At 64.0% G+C, this 11,765-nt stretch overlaps 2 protein-coding genes across 3 annotated transcripts; one reads left to right on the top strand and one right to left on the bottom strand.

Annotated features, from left to right (window-relative positions):
• The first annotated feature begins 110 nt into the window (after window positions 1-110).
• On the top strand, window positions 111-5,589 carry RBM41 (RNA binding motif protein 41). Of its 2 annotated transcripts, none has more exons than XM_044452666.1 (7): window positions 111-153; window positions 1,040-1,156; window positions 1,671-1,863; window positions 2,866-3,070; window positions 3,197-3,513; window positions 4,065-4,212; window positions 4,381-5,589. In XM_044452666.1, the coding sequence occupies exons 1-7, from the start codon at window positions 146-148 to the stop codon at window positions 4,512-4,514; spliced, it is 1,122 nt and encodes a 373-aa protein (XP_044308601.1). In that variant the 5' UTR covers window positions 111-145; the 3' UTR covers window positions 4,515-5,589. The 2 variants fall into 2 exon arrangements, with proteins under 2 accessions (XP_044308601.1, XP_044308600.1); XM_044452665.1 differs by lacking the exon at window positions 111-153 and adding an exon at window positions 518-807.
• A 5,051-nt stretch (window positions 5,590-10,640) lies between these two features.
• Window positions 10,641-11,454, bottom strand: CLDN2 (claudin 2). Its single transcript, XM_044452677.1, has one exon. It carries the CDS (start codon window positions 11,355-11,357, stop codon window positions 10,653-10,655), a length of 705 nt encoding a protein of 234 aa, XP_044308612.1. The 5' UTR covers window positions 11,358-11,454; the 3' UTR covers window positions 10,641-10,652.
• Between the last annotated feature and the right edge of the window lie 311 nt (window positions 11,455-11,765).

Below are 11,765 nucleotides of genomic sequence, written 5' to 3'. Positions count from 1 at the left end.
CACTACACTTCCCAGCAGACCTCGCGCACCCCACGGGCCTCTGCCGGCACTACATCTCCCGGCAGCCCTCGCGCACCCCGCTGCTACGTTGCCGCCGCGCGGAGCGTGCAGGGAAGTGTAGTCTGGCGGGGCGGCAGCGACGGCCATGAGAAGGTGAGTCGGTCGCGGCGGCGAGGTTGCCCCGCTAGTCGCCGGAGCGGGGCCGGTCAGGGACCGCGGACCCCGCATCGCTTCGGAAGCCCCTGGGCACGGTGGCGGCCAGGCCGCGCGCGGGGAGGAGTCGGGCGCACTTGGCCCGTCGCGACCCTGCCCGCGCGGCTGGCGGCTGCGGGGGAGGCCGGCCTCGCGCGGGTCGCCGCCCGAGCCTTCCGCCCCGCCCGCCTCGGGCGCCGCGATTCGCGGGGCTCGCTCGAGAGCTCGCTTCCCGGGGCCCGCCGGGCGCACACCTGGCTGGCCGGCCGGCGCGTCCTGCAGCGGCATCCCAGCCGTCGTGCGTGTGGCCCTGCCTGTTCCAAGCATGTTTCAGCCTCACGTTTTTGCCCCAGAAATGCCTGCATGTCCCGAAAGCAAAGGAGCAGTCCAGGCAACGCCAGACAGGCAGGCGGGTCTACGGCACTCCTAGCCAGCTACGGGGGGGATGTCGGGCACCTCGTGCTGGCCTGATGTCTAAACTTGCATAGGACTGCGTCCTTAGGGGCCGTGGCGTGAGTGCCAGAGGACGCGGAAGGGATTTCCTTTTCAAGTCGCAGGGCAGATGGGCTCAGTGTATGGCGCAGCTGGGGGGCCACTGTGGGCCAGCCACTCCAGGTACAGGTGGCAGTTAAGACTGCAGGGAGGGGGCTTCAAGGTGGGTGTAAAAAGGACAGGTCGCCTTGATTCCTGAGGAGGTGCAGCTCCCCCCGGTTCAGGCTGAAAGACCACCTTGCTCTCCTGCATCCCAGGACTCCCACCAGCACCCTAGCAGGTGTCCCCCAGGACCTGGGGACCATTTCCAGGTGCTCTGCCGCTGCAGCCTCCTTCCCCCTTGTGCTCTTTGCAGGGTCAGCAGCAGCCTCAGCGCAGATGATCTGCTCCTGGAGGATCTGGAGACCGAAGGGGAGAGGCAGCTCAAGAGCCTCCTGCACCATCAGCTTGACACATCCGTCTCCATTGAGCAGTGAGTGCTGGTGACTGCGCCTCCTGTTTTGCCTTTCAGCCAGAGAGGCTCCCCAAGCCGCTTACAGCCCCCGCTAGGCTTAGCATCCCAAGAGACATGGCATGCAAGGAGGAAGCGTGGGGGCTGGAAGAGGGAAATTGCACGGTGCTCCAGCTAGGCTGGTGGGGCGGCCCCACTTCCCTTCTTGGCGCTCCGTGATCCCTTGTGTAAAGCAGTGGGAGGTGCTGAAGCTGAGAGGCTGGGAATGCTCCGAGGCACCGTGCCAGCGCTCAGCCATCTTGGGGGTCCCTACAGTGAAAGCCACCTGGAAGCATTCTTCGCACCTATCTCTGGTGACCTGGGATGAGACTGCTTTGCTCTGAGGCGGCCCCAGTCTGCCCAGCCCAGGACTGACTCTGGCTGGCAGCGATGGCTCTCTGGTGTTCGGCACAGGAGCCTCTTCGTGTGCTGAGGTTCTCCTGCCCGGATCCTTGCTTCCGTTCTCTGTTCTGATGCCGCTTTGCCTTGCGTTTAGATGTGTGTCCAAGCGCCGCTGCTTTGCCCCTGCCACCGTGTACAAGCCCTTTGGGGAAGAGGCTGCTGGTGCTCGCAGCTTGCCTCAGTTCCAGGCGCTGCAGGAGAGCAGCAAGGAGATGGCTGCCCTCCGGGATCTGGGCCTCACAGACGCCGAGATCCACCTCTGGAGGAGCCGTGCCATGCCAGAGAAGGTGAGTCTGCGGGAGGCTGCCAGGTCCAGCGGGCAGGTCCACCGAACTCACTGGGGGCCTGACTGGGGGAGCTGTGTGAATTGCAGCTGCAGGCAGAGCTTGCTGTGTGAAGTGCCTGGAAGAACAAATGCTGCCGGGGAGATGGAGGGCAGTGTAGGGGAGATGGCAGACCAGGAAGGTTCCTGTGGAGCTGACCTGGATGGGGGGCCTTGTGGGAGTGTTGTCTCCAAATTCTGGGGACTTGCAGGGATTCTGGTCACAGAAATACTGTTACAGGCTGTCCTGTGAGGTGGGCGCCTCCAGTTCAGTTTTTGGAGCCTCAGCCCTGAAGCTTGGACAACCTGGTCCAGGGCAAGACCCCACCTGGAGTTTGGTGCCCAAGGACTAGAAGCATGCCCAAGCAGCCCCGGAAGGGCCCCTCAGCCCCAAAGCTTGTCCTCTGGGCCAGCTTAGTAGAAATGGTTGCGGTGCAGCTTCACGTGGCCCCAGAGCTTTTCCAGTCCATGGTGGTGATTGTATGTGCTTCAGTCCCAAGAAGGAGGAGGAGGAGGGATGGCACTGATCGGGGTGGGCAATTTCTGGGCACTGGGGGCCTGGAGCCAACCCTTCCTGTAACTGCCAAAGATGCAGGGAACTGGAGGCGTGAAAGCCGAGGGGAAGCTACAATGCTGGAGGTGACTGAGGTGCCTGGAGTCCTCGCAAGCAGGATTGTGCTTCTGGAAAGACAGCTCTGCCACAGGCAATTGTGCTCCTCTGAAAACCGGGCACAAATTTTGCTGCTGCCACTGTGGGGAACAATAACAGGAGGTAGCGGGGGCAGCAAACCGGGCTATGGGAGACTCCGTGTTGTCTGTGCCTGTTCTAGCAAGAACTGATCAGGTGCAACTTCAGCTGGAGGGCACACCTGGAGGGGAGGGAGTGCGGCTTCTGGTTATAGCCCCTCTTGCTGGGGTATGCCAGCAGCAGGTGGGCAGCTGGCCTGTTCCCATGGCTTCTCTCCAGAGCTCGGGCCTTGGCGCAGCCCCCGAAGCGACTCAAGACAGGATCCAGGTCATACGGGAGAAGATTGCCGAGCGCCAGCGCATCCTTGCCTTGCCGCAGCGTTTTGCGGGCAGCAAGCAGCTGAGCCGTCGTGAAATGGAGATAGAGAATGCACTCTTCCAGGGCACAGATCGCCACTCCTTCCTCAGGATGCTTTATCACCGGGGTAGGTGACCTGCTTGAGTCCTAGGGTTGTCCTGGGATTGTCTGCAGGGCCCAGAGGACGCTAAGGGAGGCTTGTGCGTGGTCCGCCTTACCTGCAGTGGGGCCCTCTGCTTCCTTTGTGACCCAGATGAGACCAGGCTGAGCACTGCCCACGAGACGGGCCCAGTGGCTCAGCTGGAGACTGTGTACCAAGACCTGCTGAGCCAAGAGATGCCGGAGTCCCGCCATCCACACGACCATGGCTTTTGCCCCTCCACCCGGGGGGGCGGGAGCAGCTCGCCGGCAGCTCAGAACCCAGCCCAGCCGCCCGCCTTGGGGCCTGTGATGGTGACAGAGCCTGTGGAATTTGTCCCAGAAGAGGAGATCTGCAAGAACCGCCTCTCGGAGGAGGAAATCCGCAGGATCCCCAGGTTTTCCTCCTACAGCCCCGGAGAGCCAAGTCAGGTGACTCCCTCGCCTCTCTTGGACTGTCTTGGGAGTGCTGATGCGCGAGGTGGGCCGGCTTCCTCCAGGCCCGTGGAGCTGCCTTTCTGCTGCACCTCATGCGCTGTGCGGCAGGCGCAGCCACCCCGCTGGGAGGAGTCCCGCGAGCGGGGCGCGTGCGTGCGGATAAGCGGCTGGGGGGGTTCCCAAGGGCTGCAGTCCCCTGGGAGCCGTTGCTGCACGTGCCTCCAGGGCAGCAAGACCAGCGTGACCGTTCCTTCCTCTCGGTGGGGCTTGCAAGGAGGTGCCGGGTGGGGTGACTCGCCGCCGCAAGGCCGAGGGGCTGCTGCTGTCCTGGGTTGGGCGGCCATGGGCCGGCCCTCCAAGCCCAGGTGACCAGGTCTGCTCCTCTTGGGCAGAGTGAGGCCTCTCCTTCCCACGTCTCTCTCTGTTGCCACCCGGCTCGGGGAGGCCACAGAGGGCTGCGGGGCACAGACCGTCAGGGAGTGGGCTGGTGGTGCAACTTCCCACGGAGGGCCCTGGCGACCGTTGTGTTCTCTGGTGTGCGTTAGGTGCTGTACCTGAAGAACCTCAGCTGCCACGTGACGGTGCGAGACCTGCTCTCCTTGTTTGCCAGGTTCCAGGAGTGCGGTGGCCCGCAGATCCGCTTCCGCTTGCTGAGTGGGCGCATGCGGGGCCAAGCCTTCCTGACGTTCCCCAGTGAGTGGCCACCCGAGGGTCCCCGATGGCCAAGCCCTGGCCCCACTGGCCGCTCCTGCTGCGGGCAGGGCTGGAGTGTGAAGGGCCCAGGCGTGTCTCCCGGGCTCCTTCGCCCTGCCCTCCCGCGGCCAAGCCCCGGGCTGAGGCCCCTTCTCTGCTTGCTTCCAGGTATCGCAACGGCTCGGGCGGCCCTGGAACTGGCAAACGGGTTCCTCCTGATGGGGAAACCTCTTGTGATCGAGTTCGGGAGGAGCAAGCAGCCGGCTGGCGGTGCTGAAGCAGACCCTGCCCTGCTTCTGTGATCTCCACTGCACTCCAGGGAGCAGCCGGCCCGTAGCAGCAGGCGCGGTTCAGCGGGCGCCCCCTGGCTGGTGGGAGCCGGGCGCAGAGTGGCAGGCTGCGAGTTCGGGTCAGAGAGAGCCACAGGGTGGCTTTGTGAGGCAGACCCCCGGGAGGGGGAACGGCCCCTGCTGGGAAGGCTGTTTCAGCCCTTCCACGAGAGGAGGCTGGGGACAGCCCAGGGCGCCCCCTCCTGTGGAGGCCCAGGGCTGCTCATCCTGCTTGTGCCGTGGGCGGCTGCAGAAGGGGCCCTGCGGCCCTGGCCTGCCCGGCTGGTCACCCCGCTCCCCTTGAGAGCAGTTTGTTCATCAAGCAGAGGCTCTGTCAGTGTCTTGAGTCAGTGTCTTTCCCAAAGACCCCACATTTCCTTGCTGCAGATACGGGCAGTTCCCCTTTGCGGCGCTAACGCCCCAGTCCTGCTTTGGAGGCAGCCCGTCCAGACCCCTGTGCAGGGGGAGCTGCCGCACCTGCCCCTCCTCTGGGCAGTGCCTCGTGCCGCCAGCCCGGCCCTCCTGCCACAGACTCTTCTCACTCCAGAGGAGCCGTTTCACGGTGCCTGATGGATGTCCACGGAGCCCTTTTCGTCCTGTTGCCTGCAGCTGGGGCGCCTCCCCCGGGGCACAGGGCTCTAGCTCAGGGGGTCCGTTTTGAGTGGAATATGCGGGAAATGTCAACATGGACTGGACTGAGGCTGCTTTCAGGACACCTTCACTGCATAGGAGGGAACCAAACAGGGAAACTGGCTGGGAGGGTGCTTTTCTGCGCTTTTTCACTCCACAGATTTTTCATTTTGCCTCTTCCTAGGTGAGGCTCAAGGGTTTGGGCAGATAAACTCTCCTGCTGGTTCAGGGTGAAACTGGGCAGAGGCTTGGGGCCCCTGCACCAGGGCTTGCACAGCGTGATATGGGAAGGGTGGTTTGCTGGGTTCCTGGCGTGGCCACAGCTGAAACCTTCCTTTGCAATGGGGCTGGTTCTGCGTGGCGAGAATAAAATGTTCCCCTCTAGGTGGCTTGGAGCAGTTTGAGGGGCTTCTCATGAGTTGTTTTGCCACTGCCAAAGCTACAGCTGCGTTCTTCATGGGCCACCGAGCCCCTTCCGACGGCCCCTCTCAGGCAGGCCTTTGCAAGCTACCCGGGGTTGCCACGGGGGATGCCAGGCAGGGGCGTGTGGAGCTTCGGCGCCACCCTAGGGGCCCCGAGATGCGCCATGGGAAGCAGCTGGCCACTAGCAAAGTGGCCAACCCGCGTCCTCGGGCTGTGGTGGCCTGCTAGGGCGCAGTTCTCCAGCTGCCTCTGGGGAGAGGGGAGCGGCCCGCTCGCTCCTGGGGGCAGGTGGAGGCTGTTTGGAGCCACTGGTGGCCTTAGTAGCCAGTGTCAGCCAGGCCCCCTGTGGCGGCACGGCCAGAGTCGCTACCGGGACAGGCCGAGGGGCCGGGATCCCGTTCGTCCCCCCGAAGGAAGTGCCGCCTGCTGCTTGCTGGAGGAGCAGCCTCCCCTCTCGGCCTCAGACCAGGCACCGCTTCCTTGCTGAAGATCTCTGCCTGCCAAGTGGGGCCGTGGGTCTCCCCAAAGGGTCTGGGGCAGGGATGGCCCGGCCCCGAGGATGAGTGCTGCCTGCCGGAGCCTTGCAACCCCCAGCGGGTCCGACTGGTGGTGCTGGACTGCGCCCTGCTTGGGCTGTCGCTGCTCCTGCAGCAGCGGCTTCCGGCGGTGGGGAGGCAGCGAGAGGAGCTGGGCCACCAATCTGATTAAGCAGAGCTGGCCAGGCCTGCCTTCCTCCACTTTCCTTTTTTAACTTCAGCCGGCAAACTTTCGCTTAGCCTCTGAGAGGGAGCAGCGCGTGTGCTGATTAAGGGATTGCCCGCCCGCCTGCTTTAATTACAGTTCCCGCTGATGGCTTTGCTGTCCCCCACTGAACCCGCGGGGGAGGGCAGCGGAGGGCCAGGGGAGCTGAGAGTGGTTCCTCCCCCCCCCCCCCGCCGCTGGCCCGGCCCGGCCCAGCCCGGCCCTTTGCGCAAAGTGGGCAGGAGCAGGTCTGCCCTCAGGTTGCCAGGGCTGCTTTTCCTGGGGAAGCAGCTTGCTTGCCGGTTGTCCCTTCCTGCCCCCTTGCGGCAGCGACGTCGCCCCAGATGCTGGCAGCGCCCGCTCTCCTGCTGCCCCAGAGCCATCAAGGGCTGCAGCCAGGCCCGCGTGAGCGGTGCATGTCTGGAAGGGGCTCCGCACGGTGCCGCACCGTGGCTTCCCCCGTTCTCCAGCAGCCCTGCCTGCTGCTGGCGTTGTCAGGGAGGTTCCGCTCATTGGGGTGCTCTGTGAGCCCCACGTCACGCAGGCATCCGACGGGCAAACGGACGGCACTGTGCCAAGCGGCAAGCTGGCTTTGTCGCCCTGCCCTGCCAGCCCCCCCGGCATGAATGGGGGGTGCGCCCGGCACAAGCCATCCTGGGGCAGAGGCCCTCCCTGGGACGCTCCCGTGGCACCAAGGCTGCACGGCCCAGGCCCTCCCTGCGCACATGCCATGCAGCACACAGAGCTCGCCACCGGGGGGCACTTTGCCAGCTCCCAAGCTTTGCCCCCTCTCAGTGCCACATCGGGCAGGGCCGGCCCAGCTCTGGCCAACACTCTGGTGGGCCCTTGGCTGAAGCCCAGGTTGGGCTGCGCCGCCTTCCGGCCCTGACGCGCCACACTTGCCAAGGCCACCGTTAGGACGGCACTGCCCTTCGGGCCGGGCACCTGCCGCTGGTGTGATGCGCCTGGCCTGACCCGTGGCCCCTGCGGCTGCCCGTGCCCCTGAGCTTCCACCCAGGATCGCTGGCTCTGGTTGGGAGCCACTGCTGCTCCTGGGGCGTGGGGCCCGCTGCATTGCCGTGGGCCGCTCCTCCTTCCCCAGGCCTCGCACGCCTGGCAGCTGTGCCTCAGATTGCTGCTGGCCCCTGCCTGCCTGTGCCCCAGAGGGCTGCCAGGGCTGCCTCCCACAGCGCGTGGGGCCTGCATCGCCCAGGCGGTGTTCAGGGGGGCTGGGCGGGGGCTCCGCAGCGGGAGCTGCTCTTGCTCACAGTCAGAGGAATCGGTGGCCATGGCCGCTGGCTGGCTGCCCCACATAGCCCTGGGGCTCCGGGCGGTGGCCCCGGGCAAGGTGCCTGACCTCTGCGGCCGGTGGAGGTCAATTTCACTGCTCCTGCAGCTGCCCCTCCCTCCCTGGGCGCCCCCCCCCCAGCCCTCTGCCTCTGGGGCCACAAGCCGTGCCCTTCCCTGACCACAGCCTCCCTTCCGGCACCGGGCCTCCCCTTCGCTCAGCTGGGCTCGATTTGTTCTGCCAGCAGATGTGTGCCATGCCTTTCCCCGACCCCATCCATGGGCGAGGCAGGACTGGGGCTACTTAAATCACACCAGACTCCATGGGTGAAGCATCTCCCGGGCACCAGGTGCACTCTAGTAATGTTTTGACTTGGATTGGCTTCATCTCCGATTCTTCTTTCACTTGATAATCCCTCTTTGGAAAGATGGACATCACCATCACCATCACCAATGCCTCTGTGCATCAGTCTGACGAATTCAGATGGATCATCCAAATCCCAAGCATGTTTTAATTGTCAACACTCTTGACGTGTCTTCGTCTCAGCCTGGTCTGTTAACAGCTTAGCAAACGGCAGCGTTTCAGTGCCGTCCCTGCTGTGCCGCAGCTGGACTCGGGCACCGGGCCGTCATTTGTGCCGTCTTGCTTCCTGCCTTTCCTCCACTCCCCTGACCCCACTGCCAGCAGCGTGTCCGCCACACCCGTTCTTCCCGGTTGCAAGGAACCCAAGGCCGCTTGCCGTGCTTTCTTTGTCGTGTCTGCAAAAGAACCCTGCCAAGTAGGTCGGGCTGAGGTCAGCGATTGGCGGCGGGGTCTGGAGCCAGGTCTCCCCTGGCCCTGCAGCTCTGGGTGCTACTTTACGAGGCTGGTGGTGTGGACTGTAGCCCACGAAAGGTTCTGCCACAATACATTGGTCTGGCATTTAAGATGCCGTGTGCCCCTGTGCCGTGGTTGCTGGCGAAGGCCTCGCATGGCCGCGGCACCTGCTGGAGATGGATGGATGGTGAGAGTGCCCGCCGAGGTACTCGAGCCAAGCCAGGCGAACCAGAAGGAAAAGCGGGACCGCCTGGGTGGCACGGGGGTCTCCAGTGCTGACCGCCAACCCAGCCTCTGGATGGCTGAGCGTAGAACTGGCTTGCGAGGCTGAGGCCCGGGAGGGTAGTTTCCCCTACCCGTTTTGTGCCTTGCCCCAGTTTGCTTTCTTAGGGAATCCCAGTTCAGCCCCAGCGCTCAGAAAGCCATCTAGTTCCTTGTCTGGGCAGATCTGCAAGGAGGGACTCCTGCAGAGGCCTAAGCAGTCGGCTCAGCTTCCTCCTCCTCCCTTCTTTTGGGGAGGTGAACTCCCAGATTAAGCACCAAGGAGTTCCATTCAAACGGCCGTTTTCCCTGCGCCAAGCTGCTCTCCCTCTCCTCTCCCTCTCAGCTGCCAACTAGCTAAGCCGCTCTCCTCCACAGCTGAGAAACCTTAGAAAGCTTGTACTCTCAGCCTGCCCTGCCCCAGCTGAAGTTCACTCAAAATCATTTCCTGTGGGGGGTAAATACACAAGAGGCAACAGGACTTTCAGGTAAGGTTCAAGTGGCCACTGACAGAGCATGCGAAAGAGAGGACACTGGCTGGCAGTTAATGTGCAGAGGCTGCTTTATAACTATTGATGCAATTTTAGGAATTATCATCTAAATGGGAACACGGTTCATCCCTCGCAGCACAGAGCCCTGTGATCCTGTGACCAGCATGCCCAGGAGCCATGGCCAGGGGGCAGCCACAGACAGAACCCACCCTGCTCCTCTTCCCAAAGGTTATTTATTTTGAAAGCCAACTGGGACTGGACAGCCCTCCAAATAAAGGACTGTCCTCTTTCAGGGGAAACGTGTGGCCACTCCAGGACTTCATGCCACTGCACCCTCCCATGTGAAGAGCTGGCTGCTTGACTGGGGGCAGGAAATGTCGTGGTCGCAGAACAGGTCCCCCACCCGGCCGACTGCCTGGCCTCATCCTGGCATTTCCGCCCCCAGGCCTCCAAGCGCCTGTTGTGGCAGCTCTGCTCCTGTCCTGCCGGCGCAGGCAGCGCGTCCAGTTCTGTGCTCGGCTCACACCACTGAGCAAGGCCGCGGAGTTCCCAGATTTGGCCCCCTCCGGTTTGTCCGCCCCTCCAGGCTGGCGCTGCCAGGCCAACAGCCCTCGGGGCCCCTTTGAAGCCCACGGCAAGCACGCTTGCCTGAGGCGGCCTCTTTGTACCTCCGCAGAGCACCTGGGCTGCCTGTCCCCACCAGGCGCCCTCTTTGGAGTGCTTCCATCCGCCAGGGCCAGCGCATGCCCACGCCTGGCTCCCCCGAGTGCTGCTCTTCAAAGCCAGGAGCCTGCTGGGCACCAGGTGGGTGGGCGGGCATCTGCCTGGGCTCCTCTCCCTGGGAGAAGCCGGGAGGACGCGGCCCAACAGGCTGGCAGCAGCTGGAGGGTGCCTGACTGGGCATCATCTGCCAGGCGCTGCGAGGGACTGTTAAGGAGGTCCTGCCCTGCCCGGTCCTGCCTCCCCCCCCCCCCGGTGCTGGTTTTCTGTTGCCCGATCAGTCTGGCAGTGACTGGCACTTTTTGACTGGGTCCCCATATAGGCACAGCTCTGCCCTGCCAGCTCTGCTCGGCTCGGCTCAGCTCTTCGCAGCATCCTGCTGGCCTCCATCAAGTTCAGTGTTCAGTGTCTTGTGTGTTGTGGCAGGAAACACGCCCCCCCCCCACAGACCCACACGACGAGGTGGCGGCAAGTGCCTTGGCGCATCCTTCCAGAGGGGGGACACATTTGTCAGAGGGATGTGGCTCAGCGGTCCAGGAAGAAGCTGTTGCCAGGCAGATGCCCGGCAAGTGGTGCCCGGGAGGCATTATCTGGAGGTGGGGGAGAAACGGGGGCTTGAGGAGCTGGCCGAGGAAAGGATCCAGGAGTGCGTGGCTGGGGAACGGCGCTGCTGCCTGCCTGCCTGCTGCACGTAGCCGGCGAGCCAGACCTCCCTTGCCCGCTCTGGCAGCCCAGCAGGGCTCACACGTAGCCGGTCAGGTTGTAGGCGCTGAACTCACTCTTGGCCTTCAGAGAGGCGGCAGGTGCCGCCGCTGCTGATGGGGCCCCCTTTCTCCCCACAGCTCGGGCCTGATAAGGGCTGTAGTAGGCCGCCTGGGGGTCCCGGGGTGGGCAGGAGGTGCAGAGGATGCAGCCCCCGGTGAGGGAGAGCAGGGCGGAGAGAAGGCCCAGGTACAAGGCCTCCCCAAGTTCAAACTTCATGCTGTCCAGGACAACGGGGTTGTAGAAGTCCCGGAGCACCACGTGGATGTTCCAGGCCACGGGGACAAAGCACAGCAGCCCGCCCAGGACAAAGGCCGCCCCTCCCAGCACGGCCAGCCTGTCCTTGGCGGCGGAGCCCTGCGAGAAGACGGTGCACCGCATACCCACCACGGAGACGGCGGCGGCCAGCAGGGAGACGGCGACAGAGGCGGACATCAGCCCTTGGGCGGCTTGCAGGTCAGCTGGCAGGTTGAGCAGGGAGCTGTAAATGTCGCACTGGGTGATGCCGGTGCTGTAGGAGGCACACTCCATCCAGAGGCCCTTGGAGAAGCCGACTGCCGTGATGATGCTGGAGCCGACGTAGGAGCTGGTCCTCCACCTGGGCAGCAGCGTAGCCACCAGCGTCCCCAGCAAGCCCAGCAAGCCCAGCAGGTAGCCGACGAGCTGCAGGCCGAGCGAGGCCATGTTCCTCCCTGGGGGCTCTCTCCCACCTGCGCCCTGGCCAGTGGCCCCCCTCCTAGCCGGGACACCTGTCTCTCTCACAAGGAGCGTCTCGCTCTCCTCCTGCGTCCTTGGCTGTCTCGGGCCCTTGCGGCTGGTCCTTATGTAGGCTGGCATGAGGGGGAGAAGAGGTTATTTGACTGACCGAGTGGGAGGGAGGAAGCCTCCTAGATTAATTATTGACAGATGATTTCCAATAACTGCCAAGTGCCCTTTACCCCCCCCCCCCCCCCTTTTTTTCTAAAGCGCCCCGCCAAAATTTATAAAACCCCCCCAAGTCAAAAAAAGGGGAAGGGGGGGAAAGAAGCCGTCTTGGACCAAGGAGGGGCAAGGGGCTGCCCAGGGCTGGGGGGGGGGGGGTGGCTCACGAGC

The sequence above is a fragment of the Varanus komodoensis genome, unplaced genomic scaffold (genome assembly GCF_004798865.1).
Source record: "Varanus komodoensis strain SLA01 unplaced genomic scaffold, ASM479886v1 scaffold74, whole genome shotgun sequence".
NCBI classification, from domain to species: Eukaryota; Metazoa; Chordata; class Lepidosauria; order Squamata; family Varanidae; genus Varanus; species Varanus komodoensis.
The sequence above is the reverse complement of the archived record's forward strand: the minus strand, read 5'-3'. Positions and strand labels throughout refer to the sequence as shown.